This window comes from Podarcis cretensis (genome assembly GCF_951804945.1).
Source record: "Podarcis cretensis genome assembly, chromosome: Z".
NCBI lineage: Eukaryota > Metazoa > Chordata > Lepidosauria > Squamata > Lacertidae > Podarcis > Podarcis cretensis.
In genome coordinates, this window is record NC_137184.1 from 10,523,352 (window position 1) to 10,543,996 (window position 20,645).

The 20,645-nt window shown below is 40.2% G+C and overlaps 2 protein-coding genes across 10 annotated transcripts in view; one reads left to right on the forward strand and one right to left on the reverse strand.

Annotated features, from left to right (window-relative positions):
- Window positions 1-20,645, reverse strand: part of RALGPS1 (Ral GEF with PH domain and SH3 binding motif 1) — a 263,929-nt gene that overhangs the window by 111,114 nt on the left and 132,170 nt on the right. The window lies entirely within an intron of this gene.
- ANGPTL2 (angiopoietin like 2) overlaps window positions 1-20,645 on the forward strand; it is a 29,510-nt gene that overhangs the window by 4,292 nt on the left and 4,573 nt on the right. The window contains exon 2 of the mRNA XM_079962150.1: window positions 6,887-7,731. Within this exon, the coding sequence (XP_079818276.1) occupies window positions 6,933-7,731 (799 nt within the window). The 5' untranslated portion in view covers window positions 6,887-6,932. The remainder of the gene's footprint in view (window positions 1-6,886; window positions 7,732-20,645) is intronic.

Here is a 20,645-nt window from a genome sequence, read left to right on the forward strand (position 1 = left end):
GCTGAAATACGCCTCTAAGACATAAAAGCCTGCCTTGGTGCTGGGGTATAGCTGAGTTGTTAGTCAAGCCAGAGTGTCAGCGAAATACAAAGTAGATCAACAACCTCCAAAGAGCAGAAGCAAAACTGCTGAAATTTCAGTGGTATTTCAAGATAGTGTAGGTAAACAGGAAAGATGGAGCAAGAAACTCAGCAATGATATAATCCACACATTCCAATAAGTGCCTATGACACACAAATATCTTCTGCACAGAAACATACTATGGCAGTCCTGCTTGCTAGGTCAACAACTGATGTTTCTCAAAACTATAGTTAAATTGTAGAGAAACAGTGAGTTAATGACAACAGGTGTGTGCTAGCTTGGGAGACAGCAAGCAGGCAAATTAGCAGTGGCTGCCCGAGAGAAGTGGTGCAGAATCAAGGCTGGCATTGGTGGGCACCTGGTGAATGCCCACACCCCAGCACAGAGTCTACTGATTAGAATCACCTGGACCTGTTCCATCTCTTTGTCACTGCAACCTGCTTCTGCACCTGCCTCTTGCTCTAGCTCAGAGCGGATAAGCAAGCAAACAACAGTTATGAGCAGTAGCTGTCACTGTCTGCTTTCTTATTGGCTTTGTCTAGCAAGCAATCATGGGATGGCACTGATGAAGCAGATGAGAAGCACCAACAGGCAACAATAGTAGTGAGGGGGTACACTTACTGAGAGAGAAGAACATATTGAAGGTGTCTTGCCCAATCCTTCTTTCCCTGCCTTCAAAACAAACACCCCCCCAAAAAAAAACCCTAGCTGAGATCACATTTAATGGACCAGAATGCTTAGTGGGTTTGTTTTTTTAGCTTCTCTCCAAAGCGCAATGTAATTTCCCATAAAACATTGCATTGTGCCACCTGCATACTCTGCACTGATAAATTCCTATTGTATAGCTCTTTGCCTTTTAGCATAGCAAAACAAGCAAACAAACAAAATATCTTTAGGATAAATAGATTTAATGTTTGGGCACAGAAAATACCTTTATGATATTTTATGGCCGTGGGGATTTCCATTTGTCTTAGTAAGAAATTTTAATATAACCCTAGTAAATACATATGCTAGTAAAGACAAAGTATAACCTGTTTCTTTTACTATGGGATCTGAAGTAGATTAGTCTCTTGCAGTGTTGACTTTAGCTTTCCAAACATCAGCTCTGTCACTTAAAAAGAATTCTGCAAAGACTCATAGAAGAATCTTTGTTTAAATTACAAAATGTTCTCCCTCAAACATATAATTCATAGTAATTTGTAGTCCTTAAAACTGCATAAATAAGATTACCCACAATTCTTTTTTTCTATTTTGAAAACTCTACCGTTGTGAAGATAACAAAGGTAAGAGCTCTCATGAAATGTCTCATGAAATACCAAGCCACCACTTGCAGGCTACGACTTATATAAATAGTCACAGGATATATAACAGGATATAACAGGATATTAGGACTGAGCCACATATTATCCAAACAATATTTTCAGTGTGAAAAGTGGGTTTTCAGGTGAAATAAGTTTCCTGAAAGAATGCCTAACCTTACCCCTTTTGTGTCTATTTGTTGGTGAAACTTTTTTGATCCAAGTGTGACACTGTCATGTATCCAATCAGATTTGGCTATGTGACAGTGTTAACTAAGGGCAACTGAAGCTAATTCAGAGGGAACAGAAACATTGCTCTCAATCCCAATTAGCTTTGTTTGGCCTCTGAAGTCGTATTGCCTAGCCAAATGTGATTGGCTATGTGACAGCATCATTATTACAAGGATGCTGGGCAACTGAAATAAAAAATTGTGTTGAAACTGCATCAGGTCTGGTCTTCAAAAAGGTTCCCAAAAGAACTACCACCTGAAAGCCAAATACAAAGGAATGGGAGTAAGTGCAGGCTGCTGTACACATGGTGTGCATTATCTATCTATAATATACATGCACACACAGATTTGTAAGCTGAGGTGGTACTTTCTCTCTGATCTCCCCATGAAAAAATATCTAAAACAAAAAGGGTATCCGAAAAATTGCATAAAAGGCAGAGGGCTTTTCAATGGGTGGGGGGAGGTTCCTAGAAGGTGCCTCTTGTGTCAGAAATAACATACTATTCCAACATCGTATTATCTCAAGCAGTTTAGTCTTAACTGTATAATCAACACGCAAAATTACTGGGGATGAAGAATATTTTTGAGGGGTATGTCAGTGCAAGCTTTGTGACACCATTAAAGATTCTAGGACATTGTCCTCAAATCGTATAATATAGCCCCTTGGGATGGCAAAATGTCTGGGGTCCAATCGATCTGAGCTCTTGCTAAATGTTATCATATAGTTCTTATCAGCGCTATTTTTTTAGAAAAAGGTGCCAGAACTCAGCATGAATGCTTCCTTGGTTCTCTTATAATGGCAATGGTGCCCACCTGAGAGGTGCTGGAACTGAGTTCTGGTGAGTTCTGGCTGAAAAAAGCTCTGTTTTTTATTCTCTCTAGCATTTAGAAATAAAGTACTCTCCTCTCCTGGCTGGTGGACCCTTAACTTGCACTGAGCTACAAATATAATATAAATGAGGTCCTGGCATAGGAAGGAAAACTTTATCTAGCATCACAATGATAATTTGATAGAACTTGAAGAAATTTTATTTGCAACTTTAACAAAAGTAGCAAAACATGCTATAACTTAAAAGCTGAAAGTATATGTAAAAAAGCCTTACAGTGCAACATGATAATTCCCACAGTGAGTCTTGGTTTTCTCACTTGTAACTTGAAGTGCCAAGGAAAATATCTAGTTTTGTTTTTCCTTGTCAGGAACAGGGGAGAAAAGTAATATATTTTCTTTGGAAGCTTGTTTCCCCTCTACTTACTAGATAAGAACATTTTCAGTTGTGCCCCTCGAGACACAATTAGTTGAACAAACGCTTTAAGAGTAAACACAGTAAGGTCCATTACTGCCTCACTCTTCTTACCCCTTTGCCAACCATTTGAATAGCCAAGACCAGATGGTTAGAAGAAATCCCAGCCCTACTTGTGTTAATGGAAGCTCAGGCACTGATTTCAGCATACTCAAAATTCCACACTAAAACACAACAGCAAAAGAACTTCTCCAAACCAGTAAACCAAATTCAAAGGCATGGGTTTTTTTCTTTTGGATTCAGAGCATGAAATGTGCTTTTAAAAAAATGTGTGAAGGAAAGGTGAAAGGTAGAACTGTTAAAGAGAGCCAGTAGGGTTGAGTGGCTATGGAGCTGAAATCTGATCTGGCTAAAGTTCCACCTCAGCTATAAACTCACTATGTGGTCTTGGATATGTCACTTTCAGCTTCAGTTTCCCATCTTTAAATACAAATAGCAACAACCATTCTTACTGTCAGGCTCCTGTCCCAAAGTACAGTGATAACAACTCTTACTTGTAAACAAAGAAGAAATTTTTATTCAGGCTAATAGCAGTACAGGCTCAGCAGCAAGCACAAAGGCCAGAAGTCAAGATTCCAAAGTTCATAAGCAAGGTTCACAATAGAACAAAACCTATGAATATGTCCCAACAGTTGACATGCCCCTCCCACAAAGCTTTTAAAGATGAGGCAGGGTGAGATCACTCAGAAGACTCGTTTGTCCTATAGTTCTGCAACATGCACAAAGTGTGCTGTTTGGCTGGGTGCATCTGATCTCATGTTCAAAGGCACCATCTAGTTCTTGGCGACAAGATTGTGTCCTGCACCTCTGCCTCTAGCTTGGCTGCCACCTCCTTCTGTTCAGATCCTCCTTCTTGCTGGCCAAAGTCCTCCCCTCCTCACGAGAAACTCTTCAGGAGGAGCAGAGGAGAGAGCTGGCAGCTCTGCTTCTCCCTCTCTCACATCTAGAGTCACAAGGGGAGGACATCTCTTCTTCCTTCCTGGATGCCAGTCTTCCAGTCCCCCATTTGCTCCTTCTTCCTCCTCCACGCCATATCATGTCAGAGCCAAAGGGCCCATGGCACTAACATCAGCAAAGCTGGCACAGCAAATGGACATAAACACTGTCATATAAAATGCTACATAAATTACCAGTGGTAGAAATAGCAACAGCTGCTGCTATAGTGCATCTCAGTACAATCATTGCTAATACTAAGACTTATCTTCATGCAAATGATCTTTATCTGTGCACTTTTGTTGTTGTTGGAGGAGGAGCTTTTGTGATAGCAAAACTAGAACATTAAGGCATTATGGCCTTTATGCTAGCCTACTCTTAAAATGGAGAAACACTGTAAAAATACAACATGAAGGAATTTCAACAGAAAAAACTGAGATTCTAGTCATGATGAATAAGGGTTTGCAAGGAGAAAGAGGGAAAAGAGAGACCTGAAAGCTATACATTGAAGCAAGTCCTCACTCCCACCCCCGAGCCTGCTTTTTCACTATGCTGAAGACATTTTCAAGAATAGTTCAACTGTGTAAAGTATGAGGTCTGGAAGCCTGCCAGGGTCACCAAGTGTGACCCACTGTGCAAATGCAAGTTAAAGCTGTCTGAGGGAGTTTTAATTTATGCTTCAAATTTCTTCAAGAATTTGACTGGCATTGCTTTAAAGACTACACAGAGTTTATAACAGTTCCTTCTTCCTTTCACAAAAGAATTTTGTCATACAGTACTATCATGCATTATGTTAACACTAGAAATCCTTTCTTGATGTCGTCATAGTCTGAGCTCAAGTACTTACTAAAGTGCTGTCTCATTTGGATTGGCTTTTGATTTGGGAATTAGTTAGGCATTACAAAATCTTCACATCTATGAAGTAGATATTTTGAGTATTCTGTTTTATTGTTTTCCTTTTTAAAAACTGCTGTTACCTTGCTGTAGGCTTTCCGAAAGGTCTGAATAGAAATTTAATTGTATAATCAATCTGTGAGGTTTTCTTGGGAACCCAGAAACATTTTGGGGTGCTACTTCTAGATATTCCAGCCAAAGGACTCTGCAATACACATCAAGAGAAAATAGAACCAATGCTCACTATAATTTCTCCCTCAAATCATTTTTATTAAATGCTCACTATTTTAAAGACTTTCCTTAGGACTGAACTTTGCAGAACATTAGAATTGAACCTAGCTCGGGAGCTACACCATGGTTACACAGCTCATGGTTTGCTTTGAGCAAGACAAACCATGGGCCCATTTTTACAGCTAACACTAAACAAACTTGTTGTGTAGCTTGTTGTAGAATGGCAGCAGGAGGTCCATGGGAGGAACAAAGCAACCACCATTTTATCACTGGCCACCAGCACACTTACTCATTTGCTGTAAGCCATAGTAAATGAAAATGAAGCAATGAGTAAAACTGAGCATTCGGTAACTGAAGGCACCAGGCACTACATCTGTCACAATATATTCTTCTTCTTGAGGCAGAGCGCTGGATTGTACTCCTCCACCCAACCTAATTAAGATTTATAGTAAACAAGGCTGGTCAAGTTATTTTGGCACTTGAGGTAGAAAACCCCACAGATGCCTCTACCTGGTAATAAAAACACAGCAATTAAATATTTGTTGCCATTTAATAACATCCAAAATCAATCATGTGCGGTGGCTGCCTCACTCAGTCTAATGACTATCTTTCCTGAAGAAGAGCAGAATATGGACACATCTTCAAAATGCCTCCTCTTATTTCAGATCAGACTGAGGGCTCTCCCTGAAGAAGCCCAAGCACTGGAGCAACTTTTTTCCAACTTTTCCTGGCCCTCCTGGGTTTATTCAGTCTTTGATAGGACAAGAGGGCATTGTATGAAGCTAATCTATCCCAATTTATTAGTAAAACAACAACCAGTGAGCTCTCACCTACCACTTCTTCCACTCATCTCAGCCTGCTATTCCCACCAACAACAAACAGAGTTGTGCAGGGCACTCTTTCTATCTCTGCTTCTAACTGTTGTAAACAGCCATTTAGTCTGCATGGGTAGGCAAACTAAGGCCCGGGGGCTGGATCCGGCCCAATCGCCTTCTAAACCCGGCCTGCGGACGGTCCAGGAATCAGTGTGTTTTTACATGAGCAGAATGTGTCATTTTATTTAAAATGCATCTCTGGGTTATTTGTGGGGCATAGGAATTCATTCATTATTATTTTTTAAAAATAGTCCAGCCCCCCCCCCCAAGGTCTGATGGACCCTGGACCAGCCCCCTGCTGAAAAAGTTTGCTGACCCCAGCAAGCTACATATCAGAGAGAGCAAGGGAGGGAGAGATGGAGAGATGTAAGCAATCATCGGAACAAAGCCCAGGGTGTTACTATTTACTTCAAAAGAATCTGTAATCTACTAACATGCTGTCTGTATATACATATTTATTTATTTCCCCCTCACAAAGGAGTCAGATAATGAGGCTTATGACAACCTTGTCCATTCTCTTTTTAGAAGGCCAATAGAACAACTTTTGGGGTGTGTGTTTTTTTCTTGCTTAAGATTGCCAGGACAGTAACACACAACTTGTATTACTGACCATTGGCTGTTTTCAGGCAGTTGTGATGATATGTGAAAAAGCCAAATCTGTGCTGACTTTCCAGATACTGTCATTACATGCAAAACATCTTCTCAAGGCAACACACCTAGAAATCAAGATTAGCAAAGGCCAACAAAAATACAACCAGGAATAGCGAGCCTCTGTTTTTGCCTCTGTTTATCAACTTTGGGAGAATGATGAAGAGCAACTTGGAAAATTGCTTCATCCAAAGACCACCTTCTGGTTAAATTTGCCTAACTGCTAACTTGATTTTGAACAACAGTTTCATACTTTTAAATAAAGAGGTATTTCTAAGGATCAGTTACCATTTTTAAAACACATTTACTGCCTAGTAGAACAGTACTGCTTTTTTGTTTGCTGTGATTTATTACTGGGTATTTAATATTGTGTATGTACTTCATATTTAAAACAGATCACAAAGCGCTTTTCATACAAGCCAATTCAAAAATAAAGGGACCATGAAGGCAGCAGTTTGCTTATTGCTAATGGCTATTGTGGGAGTGCGTGCCAGCAAGACCCAAGATTTCGAAGGCAGCGATGAGGGAGAGGAGCAAGAATTCATTTACACAAACAGGTATAAGCGCTCCAGCGACACACAAGATAAGTGCACTTATACCTTCATTGTACCTCAGCAGAAAGTGACGGGTGCCATTTGTGTTAATTCAAAGGAACCCGAAGTACTTGAAAACAGGGTAAATAAGCAAGAACTAGATCTACTGAACAATGAGCTGTTAAAGCAAAAGAGGCAAATAGAAACCCTCCAGCAGCTGGTGGAGGTAGATGGAGGAATTGTTAATGAGGTGAAGCTTTTACGAAAAGAGAGCCGCAACATGAACTCGCGGGTCACCCAGTTGTACATGCAGCTGCTGCATGAGATCATCCGAAAACGGGACAATGCTTTAGAACTTTCCCAACTGGAAAATAAGATACTGAATCAGACTGCTGACATGTTGCAGCTTGCAAATAAATACAAAGACCTGGAGCACAAGTACCAACATTTGGTATCCATTGCTAATAACCAGTCTATAATAATTGCACAGCTAGAAGAGTACTGCCAAAGAACACCCTCCATTAAACCAATCCCACAACCTCCACAGCCACCAAATCGAGTCTACCAGCCTCCCACTTACAATCGTATCACTAACCAAATATCCACCAATGAGATCCAGAGTGACCAGAATTTAAAGATTCTACCACCGACTCTCCCAACCATGTCTTCAGTTACCAGTATCCCAACTTCCACTGACAAACCATCAGGTAAGTGGAGTACTCAATATACCTAAATATCACTAATGCCTAAACAGCTTTATAAAACAAAGTCTCAATCTCATTATTGTGGATAAGTTGTAATGATGACACCTCAGAGCTTAAAAGAGATAAACACCCAGCTGCAATAACAAGATGGGGACCTATGAGAATTATCAGGCAGGGCAGGGTTGAGCTCTTTGAAAAAACCCCATAGTGCAACAGTGCAAGACAACTAAGCCCTGGAGCTAGAGGTGTAGTTTTTTGCTCACTATCTTCAGATCAGACTAATTTCTTAAAAGCATGGAGCATTCTGGACTGCCCTTAATCCTCCCTCCAGAATACCAGAAGCTTGAGGGGCGGGTCAGGCCAATTTCATCCAACTCCACCTTGTTCCCTGTCACATCCAAATGACATCCTTAACATTTCAGTAGCCTCATTTTGCTGCATAGGCATGGGATCACTGATGTCAGTATCAAAGGCATGAAGTGAGCAAATGATAGTGCTATGAAACTGCTTTATACATTTTGCATTCTTGCTTTAAAATAACAGGATTTGACACGTCAATACTTTGTGATAAAGATGGGATTAGTTTATTTTCTAAATATGCTTTGCATGTTGCCTGACCTACATTATACAATGCAGAAAATTTTGATATTTCATTCATTCATTCATTCATTCATTCATTCATTCAATCAATCAATCAATTCATTCATTCACTCATTCATTTGAGCCTTTATAAACCATTAACTCATAGAAAATATAATAGTGGTGTACAATAAAATCTTTACACAAAATAATATGATACAGAACAAATGACCAACACGGAATCAAATTAATTATTTAAAAACACTTGGCAAAAGAAAAACACTTTTATGCAAGGGATGAAATATTAAAATTGTAGGCACCTGTCTTGGCCCAGTTCACATGTTATGGTAAACAATAATAATTTACCAATAATGTGCCTTTCTGAGTTGTTTTCCTCCCACTAAGGTTTAAGGGTAATAAACCATTATCCACAGCTTAGTGGTTATGTCCAAACCAGGGATTGCAGCTTGCTTTGCTCTGATAATGTGTAGTTCTTGCCAGGCTGGAGAGATGTAGGGTGTGTATGGGTAGCCACCTCTAACTATTGTGTGGGTTCAATGTAACCCACTTGTTGGCTCTGAGCCTACTCACAACTGGTACATAGCCCATGGATAGCTGCATACGAGGAAATGCAGCCCTTGGGCTCAAAAATTGTCCCCATCCCTGCTATAGCGATTCTGAGTACAAGATTGCATCTCCTTGTCATCATGGGTCTGCCAAGGGCCGTATGCTCCATAATTTTTATATGCAATGGTAAGTTAATTATTTCTTCAAGTTAATGCAGAAGGATCCAATCAAAATCACTGGAACAAGTTACTCATGATTTGAAAATTAAGTCCCATTTATTTAAATTCAACTAGATTACCATGGATCCAATCCAGTGTTGTATAAGTTTACCTTTTTTATCTTGTAAGAGTATGTGTTTATACAGACTGGGGGTGGGAAGCCTGTGGCTCTCCATATGTTGCTGGACTACAACTCTCACCACTCCCAGATGTTGGCCATGCTGACTGACAGTGGTGAAAGTTGGGAGTTAAACAATACCTGGAGGGCCTCATGTTCCCCGCCCCTTGTACACACACACACACACACACACACACACACACACACACTGCCAAATAAAACAGTCTGACAGGTGGGAGGATATAGCAAGGGCAGGAAAAAATAATCAACTCATTTGTGAAATATTGGGTTATGATGATTTGGAGAGTTTATTAAGCCTCATAAACATTCCAGGGTCCTTTAATGTACAGCATAAAATAACCAAATAAAAAGGTTTATTAAAAAAGAGCCATAACTTTTATTTTTTTAATGCATCTACCATTTCTGAGGTTACTTAAAAACTGAGTAAAACAACCAAAAAGACTATTCATGGCTCTTTTGGCCCAAAGAAACCAGGCTGTAAGCAGGCATGTTTAAATACACATGGTTGTGTTTTCTGCTAGTATTGTTTTTACTAAGGGAATGGTAAAAGGTGACCTCACTCCAAATAGCAATGTTATTATTGTTATTATCAGTTTTTCCATTATGAACTCCTTGATTTCAAATGGATTATAACTTGGCCAGAAACCTTTGCTCCAGGCTAAAACATGACATCAAATACAGCAACCTGGCAGCAATTAAAGAATCAAAATAAAAAACAGGTAAAACACTGTTTCTAATACCAGTAGCAAGAAGAAAAATTCCCTGTTACTGATACTTGAGCCCATTGTTAAAAGTCATGCTACAAGCAGGAAAAAAAGCAAAAAATAAATAAATGCACTTAAGCATCACATTGTTCAGCCACAGGTTTCTGGATGACTGCACCTTTGGGTATTGTGTTACTCAGAAGAGGAGCGCAAAATTTCATCAGAGAATCATTTGCCATATACACAGTACTGAAAGCACTATTAAACAAGAGACAATAGTTTGGTTTTATCATGGCCCATAAAAGGAACCTAAGTGGAAGCATGAGGGGGAGAATAAAATTAGGCAGCAAGATCTCATAAACAAATGTTTAAAAAGACACGCAAAGCTATAGCCACATCAAAGAAATGATATATGCATAGATGGGACTACATAGTGTTTTGAAATTGCATGAGAGGCATAGGCATTTACTTGCACAAATCTCTGCTGAGAAGTTATGTGGTTCCATTAGTTCATGTTACTTCCTCCATCCAGCTGAAGCAGTAGCTCTGCTCGGCGTGAGGGATTTTAAGATATTTGGACTAGATAGGAACATCCTATTGTCTAGTCTATGCATATTGACTTGAAAGTATGCTTCAGCGTGCTTAATGAGGATTACTTCTTAGAATGTGTGTAAAGAGACTATTCACATGAATGTTAGCACATGGGAACAAAAGAAAAGAATCAAGCTGTGCTGAATTCCAGTTTCATCAGACTGTCATTGGTATGACACCAGATAGGTTTTTAGCAGATGAGAGCATATTCATACTGAAGGCCAATCAAGACTGAATGCAGAAGCATGTAGAAACAAAGCCAACACTAAGGCTTTGTTAGGACTAGTTAGGGCACTAACTTGCCCTAAGCTTTCCCCCATTGCCACCATGGCATATTGTCAGATTCATTAAACTATGATTTAGTGATACTCACATGTGTCTGTAGACTTGAATTCTTCCCCATTAATCTGTTCTCTTCTAGTAGAGCCAAAAAGAGATACAACCTGTTGCTTCCCTTTCCAACTAAGCATAGCTGCATGTTATGGCTGTGCCCAAACAAACAATAATTTGTGTTAACTATGATTTTGTGTGAGGGTTACTAACCTTTGACCCTCTAGTTGTTATCAGACTACAAATCTGATCATCCCTGGTCATTGGCAGTGCTGGCTGGAGCTGATGGGAGATAGAGTCCAACAACATCTGGAGGGCCAAATGTTGGCCACCCTGGTTGAAGAACAAGCCAATGTCAAAACTCAGTTAATTATGCTAGCTTGTTTCCCTGAACCATAGTAAATATTGGCACAGTTTCTAATTTGGATGGAAGTACATAACTATTGGAAGTTGAAAATGGAAGCAAAACCTTCCAATCTCATGGCCATGTCAGAGGAAAAGAGGTGGGTATGTAAGCCCTATCTTGTTCAGACTCATTCTGTAGTGCTAAACTATAGTTTAGCATAGTGTTCAAATCCAGTAACTTAGTAGTTGCTTAAAAAGGGGGCTTCTGACAGAGTTTAGTATGATGTGTATTTTCAGATTATAACCTTGGTTTTAGGAAACAGAAATGAGAAATTCATATCAAAGTTTCCAGAACATAGTCTGATGAGGTTTGAATCTGATAAGTGCCTGGATGGGAAACCACCTGGGAACATCTATATGTATCCCATCACTGAAGGCAAGATATAAAATCTTACTTGTAAACACGTTTTGTTAATACTGAAATACCCTTCCAAATTTAGTGAAGCAAATCCATACATAATCATTACTATGACAAAGAACAACAGCACTACATGTTCAACATTTAATTCCATAACTGGGCCAAATGTGGTTTGTGTGTGAGAGTGAGAGTGAGTGAGTGAGTGAGTGAGTGAGAGAAAGAGAGAGAGGGAGGGAGGGAGGGAGGGAGGGAGGGAGGGAGGGAGAAATATGGCATCATATTTTAAAGATATATACAGAAAGATATTTTGTCAACTTATGACATATGTGGTAAATCATAAATTCAACAGAAACACAATTTGGGCAAAATTTCATTGCTAGTGTCACAGTGAGTTTAAACTTCTTTACAAATCCCAGGAGAAAATAAAACGTGGCGGATACAATTTTTCAAGCGCCAGGAAAGAGTGTTCCACAACAAAAACTGGAAAGAAGCTGCACATAAGCCTCAGACAGTAGTGCTGGAGAAAAACATTCTCATGAACGTCACTAAGAATAAAGGAGTAGCTTTCGTAGTGCCATAATTTATTAGACTTGCTTTTTGGACTGCATAAATTATTTTCTGTGGATAGGATTAAAGTAATATGTTTTTGTCAAACTACTTGCCAAATGGTCTCATTCTACAACAAAACATTTGAATAGAGCTACGAACAAAGCTGTTACTATATTTAAAAAGGGCCCTTAAACTATGTCTAATATGCACAACTGTGAGGGTGGAATTCTATACACTAATACAATTGTTCCATCAACACAAGCATTTCTGCTTGCTAGATGGCTTGCTAGATCTCTTCCTATGTGCTGTTCTGGGGTTCTCCCAACTCTCCAGAGCATATTTGGGGGAAGCATGGGGGGAGGAGAGGGAGGAAAGTCCCCTTGTGCTGGCTTATGCAAGCAATACTGGGTTAAGTTGACTCCAGTCTTGAGTATGCTGCAATTCTATGGGAACACAAAGAAGTCGCAGAATTCAGTTTCCTGAGATAAACAACTTCCAGTTTCTTTTAAAAAGCAAGCATGTAGTTCCTTGCTAGTTTCCTAGCAAAGTATGCTTGAAAGTGGGTAGCCTGTTGAAATCAGGCTGAGTAAGATTTCCAAGGGCATAGCTTTAATGCCTTGCAAGATTCCTTGTTCTGCTAGTCCCTTGACTGGCAAAACTGAAAACAGCCATGTAGTAAATAAATAATTACAAGGTAATGTTTATAATTACATTCATTTGCAAGATTTATTAATGCTGCAAAGTACTGGTTTTCATGGCAAGGAATAGAAATAGAGGTTTTTTAGAGCACCTACTCCAGACAAAATTGCTCTAGGTCCTGGAAGAATGCGGTCAATAACTAAAACTACAGCATTCTGGACTACTGATGGTGAATTCACATGGCCCTTCTGCAATCATTTAATGTCAAGATCTAAATAGATTCCATTATTGTGGCCAGGTATAACACACTGAATATTTCTTAGCCATGGCACAAATAATACCTAAATTTAAATACTATTTATATAAAAATACATTTCTGTGTTTCTATGGTTGGTAGGAGCTTTTCCCCACTTTTTCTTCTCCATGATCCGAAAAGGTAGCAGTTGAACAGAAACCATTTCTTATTCAGAAATAGGAGGAATTCACAGCACCAAACACTAGATTTGTACCTTCAATCCAATGCCACACTTCCATTGGCAGAAAGCATTTTCTGCATATGGAAGGGCCATTTTGAGCTAGTAAAGAATGTTGGGTGAGAAAAACAAGCCTAGAGCCAAATAAATTGTTGCATTTGCACAAACTCCTCTGGAAAACTTTGTATGAGATCCTTACAATACATTTTGGTGACCTGCTAGCGTGCATATGCTTCAGCCTGTGTTTTCAGCTCACCATGTTTCTCATCCTTTGATGCAACCCATAGAATATAATAGTTGCACTGCAAGAGGATGTCTGCTACTGCTTGCGCAAGATTTCAAAAATATAGCATTAATACATTTTATCCTCCCAATTGTTTGCATCCCTGACAGGAACGCATCATTAACTGCAAGATACCACTTTTAATTCTGAGTCCTATTACATAAGGACTACAGTTTTTCAATTATTTTTGTTTATTGCCCAAGTAACCCTGTGTGAAATATATTTTCTAAAATGTGTGAAATACATTTTCTAGAATAGGGAAATAAAATGTGATTTTTTTGTTGCAAACCTTTAAAAAAAAAAACTTCATTCCAAGGCAAACTTCACAATTCTCAACAAAATGAAGCTTCTAAATGTTAAGAAAATCACCTAACCCTCCCTAAAATTTAAGGATAGTGTCCTTGGCTTAGGTTTGGAAACAGTTGGATGCAACCCACCTACCCAGGAAATTTCTAACTGTGTTATTCCTGCAGGAGCTAGAGTTGCACCCCTGCAGAGAGATTAAACAATTACCTTATTACTACAGATTCTTTCTACTGTTCATACTGCCAGGGGACTAAGAATAATTTGCTCTTCCAGCTTACTAGAACCTCCTTAGGGACACCTACTTCCCACTCTAAAGAACTTGGATCTGAACGCAGTACCTACAAAACTGTATTTTCCTTTATTCAGTCATGGAAAAAGTCCTTGGCTCCAAGGGAGATGCTGGAAATGTATCATAAACTGCAGAGCTCCTAAAGCCCTTCTATAGTATCATTTAACTAACAATTTTGCAAAGCTCTGATTAATTTATCTTCCCCACCATTTTTAAATAAGTTATTTTTTTAAACATCACCAATGGGAAAGGGGAATAGGAAGAATGAATTAAGATTATAGCATTTCTAAAAAGGAACTTATCTATTGCAAAATGTGCCTGGAAAAAAATTCAAGTGCAACTATGATGTCCACCGCCTGCTTTAATAGGTAGTCTGGAAATTTCATCCAATGAATACAAATATTCATTTTTTTGTAAAGATGCTGAGCATTGCAGGATGAAACTCAACAGAAATACATTCTCCTGTAAAAATAAGCTTAAACCCTGTTCTCTCTGGCAGCTCTCTATAGGCATTAGGCACAACTTCCCAATGCACATACAGTGCATTAGATTGCTGCAAAGTAGACACATTGGTGTGTGTTGTTTTTTTTAAAAAAATGCTGCGTGACAAGAAGTACAGCTGCAACAAACTCCTTAACTCTAAATAAGCTATGGAGGAAAGGGGGGGGGGGAGAGGTGATATGCCTACAACAGCCAAGGGTTCCAGTTCAGTGGTGCCTCGCAAGACGAAAAGAATCCGTTCCGCGAGTCTCTTCGTCTTGCAGTTTTTTCGTCTTGCGAAGCAAGCCCATTAGCGGCTTAGCGGATTAGCGCTATTACCAGCTTAGGGGCTTAGCAGATCAGCTGATAAGCGGCTTAGCGGATCAGCTGTTAAGCGGCTTAGCGGATCAGCTGATAAGCGGCTTAGCGGATCAGCTGATAAGCGGCTTAGCGGCTTAGAAAAAGGGGGGGAAGGGAAAAAAACGCAGGAACTCGCAAGACATTTTTGTCTTGCGAAGCAAGCCCATAGGAAATTTGTTTTGCGAAGCACCTCCAAAACAGAAAACCCTTTCGTCTAGCGGGTTTTCCGTCTTGCGAGGCATTCGTCTTGCGGGGCACCACTGTATGTTACAGAGTATGCTGTTTTACATTACTATGTTTTAACTGCGGTGTGCAACCCTCTTGTGTTGAATTTATTCCCCATCTTAGGTTTGTAGCTAATTCAAAATATTTTATTTTCATTTACATCTTAGAAATAAAACTAGTGTGGCCCTTTCTTTTATTCTATGCAAACACTATCAAAGGGGTGCTACCAATACACTCTGCCTTCTACGAGTTTTGAAGAACACCACTAGAAAATGACAATATTCTCCAAGACATGACAACTGTAAACTCAGTCAGAATGTGATATTTGTAGCACCCTCTGTAGCATTTCCATCCGTTATTTCCATTCAAGTAACTTTGCAAGAAAAACTACAGTAACAAGGCCCACTGTTTTTCCTGTACAGTAATACATATTGAGCAATATTGTTCATCGAACACTCCATTAATGTAGCTGTAGACCAGGGGTGTACAACTCAAAGAGTTATTGTGGGGGCACTATTATATTTTCGTTAAGAACACCATATTATTACATTAATCATAAAAAGCATTTCTGTTACATATGACAAAGTAAATTATCCATGCCTGATGAACCTTTCTTTGAATCACAGCATTCTGATAAGAAGCGTCCTAAAAAGTACTTTATGCTAAGAACTTCCCCTAAAATGCATTGCCACAAGCGAGTGTTGTGGGGCACACCCTCAGTTTGCATAAAACAACATGCAGGGCATCCAGTAGATGTTCAAGTGCAATTTAAGTTTTCCTCAAGAAAGGATGACTCTACCTAGGGTGTCATGTTTAATTCTATTTGTCCTCTGATGGCTTTCTTTCCCATGTTCTGAGAAAAAATATGGTATTTGGGTATGGTGTTGCTTCTTGTGACTATTAGCGCCTGTTGCCTTTTTGTTTTAAATTTGATTTAATAAACAAATAGAGCAATTGTGGAGTAGGGATTCCAAGGCAGCGCAACTGCTAAACATCAAGGTAAAGGTAAAGGTAAAGGTAAAGGTACCCCTGCCAGTACGAACCAGTCTTGACAGACTCTAGGGTTGTGCGCTCATCTCACTCTAGAGGCCGGGAGCCAGCACTGTCCACAGACACTTCCGGGTCATGTGGCCAGCGTGACAACGTTGCTCAGGCGAACCGGCACCAGAGCAGCACACGGAAATGCCGTTTACCTTCCCGCTATAAAGCTGTACCTATTTATCTACTTGCACTTAAGGGTGCTTTCGAACTGCTAGGTGGGCAGGAGCTGGGACCGAACGACGGGAGCTCACTCTGCCGCGGGGATTCGAACCGCCGACCATGCGATCGGCAAGTCCTAGGCGCTGAGGTTTTACCCACAGCATCAAGGTAGAGGGGTAGAATTTTTTATGTTTCCTCAGACTGACTTCAATGGGAGAGGAATAGCAATGCCAGTCAAAGGGCTGACATGCTTTGGGGCCAATTTGGCGGCCATGTCTGAAGAACAAAAGGCTTCAGACCCCACAAATCCATGATTGCCTACAGCATGCCCCATGAATGCCACCACCCCCTCTTGGCACAGCAGCATTTATACAGTCATACCTCGAGTTACAGACGCTTCAGGTTGCGTTTTTTTGGGTTGCGGACTGCCCAAACCTGGAAGTACCAGAACGGGTTACTTCTGGGTTTCGGCGGTCGCGCATGTGCAGAAGACCAAATCGCAACCTGCGCGTGCGCAGGCGCGCCGCTGGGGGTTGCGAACATGCATCCTGCATGGATCATGTTCGCAACCCGAGCATCCACTGTACTGTTTCGTGAAACGTCAAACATCCTTTGACTGGCAGCAGGACTGCCATCTATGTCTTGCTTCGCCGTTGATGAAAGCCTGGTAAAATACTGATTCTAATTTAAACAACAAACAAGGGGGGATCTGTATTTTTCCTGTTCATTTGGACTCTAAGAACACAACATCCGTAGGATTTGGGGGTGATGATGATAGAGATAAATACTTGCTAAAGCTTCAAATTATAAAAATGTAGTAACTCAAAGCTGGTTCAAGTGGCTTTTTAAAAAGAACAAGCAAGGAATCACATGGAAGATGTAATAAGCTTGTTATCTCCTGTTCTGGAGGATAGGACTCAAGCCAATGGCTTCAAATTACAAGAAAGAAGATTACAACTAAACACCAGGAAAAACTTTCTGACTGCAAGAGCAGTGTGACAGTGGAACATTCTCCCTCAGGAGGTTTAGGTGTCTCCTCCCTTGGAGGTTTTTAAGCAGAGGTTGGGTGGCCATCTGTCATGGATGCTTTAGCTGACATTCCTACATTACAGGGGATTGGACTAGATGACCCCTGGGGTACCATCCAACTCTAAGATTCTATGATTCTATAAATTTCGACTGGCATATGGATATAAGAATGCATCTTAATAACCACCCATAGAGACATCTATTTTTTGCTGCCAAGAAATATATCATTATAATATCTCTGATAAAAGCCTACATGGATCATTTTCTGCATACCGTTGCACATATTTAAACATTTATCCCAAACACGGAGATAAGTTTTTTAAAAAATAAAATAAAATGACTTCTTCATTATTCTGCTGAACACAGCTGTCCTACAGCTGAGAAGAAATATATCTCTAGGTGCCTTGAAATACCAGATTCACAGTATTACTTTACTATAAGCACATTATAGTGGATACTAATATAAAGGTAAAGGACCCCTGGACAGTTAAGTCCAGTCAAAGATGACTATGGGGTGCAGCATTCATCTCACTTTTCAGGGCGAGGGAGTCGGTGTTTGTCCAGATAGCTTTCTGGGTCATGTGGTCAGCATTAGTAAACCACTACTGGTGTACAGAGGACCATGACGAGTGCCAGAGCACACAGAAACGCCACTTACCTTCCTGCCACAGCGGTACCTATTTATCTACTCGTGCTGGTGTGCTTTTGAACTGCTAAGTTGGCAGAAGCTGGGACAGAGCAACAGAAGCTCACCCCATCTTGCAGATTAGAACTGTTGACCTTCTGTTGGCAAGGCCAAGAGGCTCAGTGGTTTAGACCCGCATCCCTTACTGTATACTGCACCAGTGCAGATTAACTTAAGAGAGACTCTTCCAAAATCAAGGTCCACTAGAACACCAGCAAATTCAAGTAGTGCAAAAGCGGTGAACAGATTCCCAACAGAGGTATGCAGTAGTTTGGAAAGTTTGTTCGCCCTTTCTCAGGTGGTTGGTTTTGCAGGAGGGCCCCAGGCCTCCTTGTGAACTGCCCTATTGCAGGCCGGATCGTTCTCCTGCCACCAAATTGGCCGATGGCAGCAGGAATTAGCGGTTGTTCCCCTGGGCACAGGACCAACTGACCAATTGTGGCCCTTAGCACAACACCCAGGGCAAGTTTAAATTTCCGATATGCTGGGCCTTTTGGCCTCTCTCTCACTGCAGGGCCTTGATAGGCAATAGACTACAACATAGTTTGCACTGCAGCGAAGGTTTGCCATTGTCATATCACAGGTGGGGGCTCTGACTTGCCTTGTGCTGTGGGATTAGTCTGAAAACAGCTTGGGTGCCTGTATCTCTGCACATAAAACCCGCTGAGATTCTCAGGATGCTAAATAAGTCATCAGATCCTGTGCAAAATGCCCAAGGTTAAATCTAGTTTCTCTTCTGAAAATACAAATGTCTATGACTCTCTTGCAACATAGCTGACACCATTATCAATTCCCATGCCAATGTTATTTCTGGCAAGCAGTTCAGCTGTAAAATCCTTTCACAGCATAGGAAGCCAAAGACAACTTTAACAGTCTCTGTGGAGGTTTCAAGAGCGGGTGTGTGTGTGTGTGTGTGTGTGTGGAAGACATATGCACTGTTTATCTGTTGGTTGGTGCTATTGCATCTTAATGCCTCCATTATTGCCCTAAGAAAATGAAACAGTAAGCAATTCATAACAATGAGAAGTTTTCATGCTACTCATTTTAAATAAATATATATTAACTAGATGTAAAAACAAAACAAAAACTATTTTAATCAAGTTCCAACTGCCATCTGTTCACTCTGGTAGACAAGTAGTTTCTTGCACAGATGTCCCAAAGTAGGAAGCTTGCAACATGCAAAGTGGCCTTAAATAGAATAAAGGCTTCCCAGATGAGCACTCAAGAGACATGTTGCATTACAGTGCATTTTGCACCTTTCCCGGCCCTCTTGAAAACAGGAGCTGGAGTTTGAACATAAAAATGAAAATTGTGTCCAAACTATTCCTGCTCAAAGTTCAGAAGAGAAACAAGCAAACACACAAAAAGGTTGCCAAACAGGCAAACTAGATTTTTTTTTAAAGCCTCACTTGGGATGGCCAATAAATAGCAGAGCATCTAATTTATCTTCATACTTCTAAACTGGGTTGTCTGTGTTTAGGCATCTTGGTAACCTAAATGGGTTGGGGTGGTGAGGGTAGGGAGGTTGAGAAAGTATCTCTTCAGATAATAGAACCCAAACATTTGCAGAAAAATATCAAAGTTTGAAAAATACCTCCTGCATCCCAACCCAAACTTCTAAAAGGATTGTTGGTGTGCACTTCCCTAATTCTGCCAGGGAGTGCCTCTCAGCAGGAGAAGGCTCATACAGATTATAGCTCTATGCACACAGAGGATGAGAAATGATGTTGCTTAAGTTAACATAAGAGGACAATCTGTTGTGCCCCTGAAAATTTATCCTTCTGGTGGTGAAGATGCTTGACAATTCCTGCAGAAAGGACTACAATGAGAGAGAAACTTTTACTATTGAAAGGATATTCAGGATTGAGTGGGATTCAACCACACAACCCCTGTTCTCAGAGCCAATTCTCCCCATTCAAGAAGCTGTTTAGCAATGAAGAGGCAACATCTCATATTGATACAACTGCTTTCAGTAATAAGAACTTCCCCATCCTCCCATGCAGAATGGATTGTGCTGTTTCACATTTTATAATCAGTCAATTGCTGACTACAGCATTTTAATGAACAAAATGCCTTAGAGGACCACAGAAACCAAGGCTAATTAAATATATCCAAAGCTGACAGATCAAAAGACTAGAATGATTTTACTCAATATGTCATGCATTTTATTCTGTGGTTGCGCAGACAGGCATACTTAATAGTCTGAAAAGCACATTATAGACTGTCAACATATAAACAAATAAAGGACTCTCAGCAACAGAATGTCATATTGCTCCAATCTGGCTCACTATAGGATACTGAATCTTCTTCCACACCTATGTAATCTAAACTAATTTTCAATGGAACTTTAATTATTTTATGAAGTACAGTTTTCTAGAACAATTGTTATTCAGTCCACAGTGCATAGAAATATGGATGCTCAGTCTGATGAACTAATTACCTCTGTGTATGACTGTGTATGAAACAGCACAAAAAAAGAAAAATTCAATTCTAATCTGGAAGTGAAAA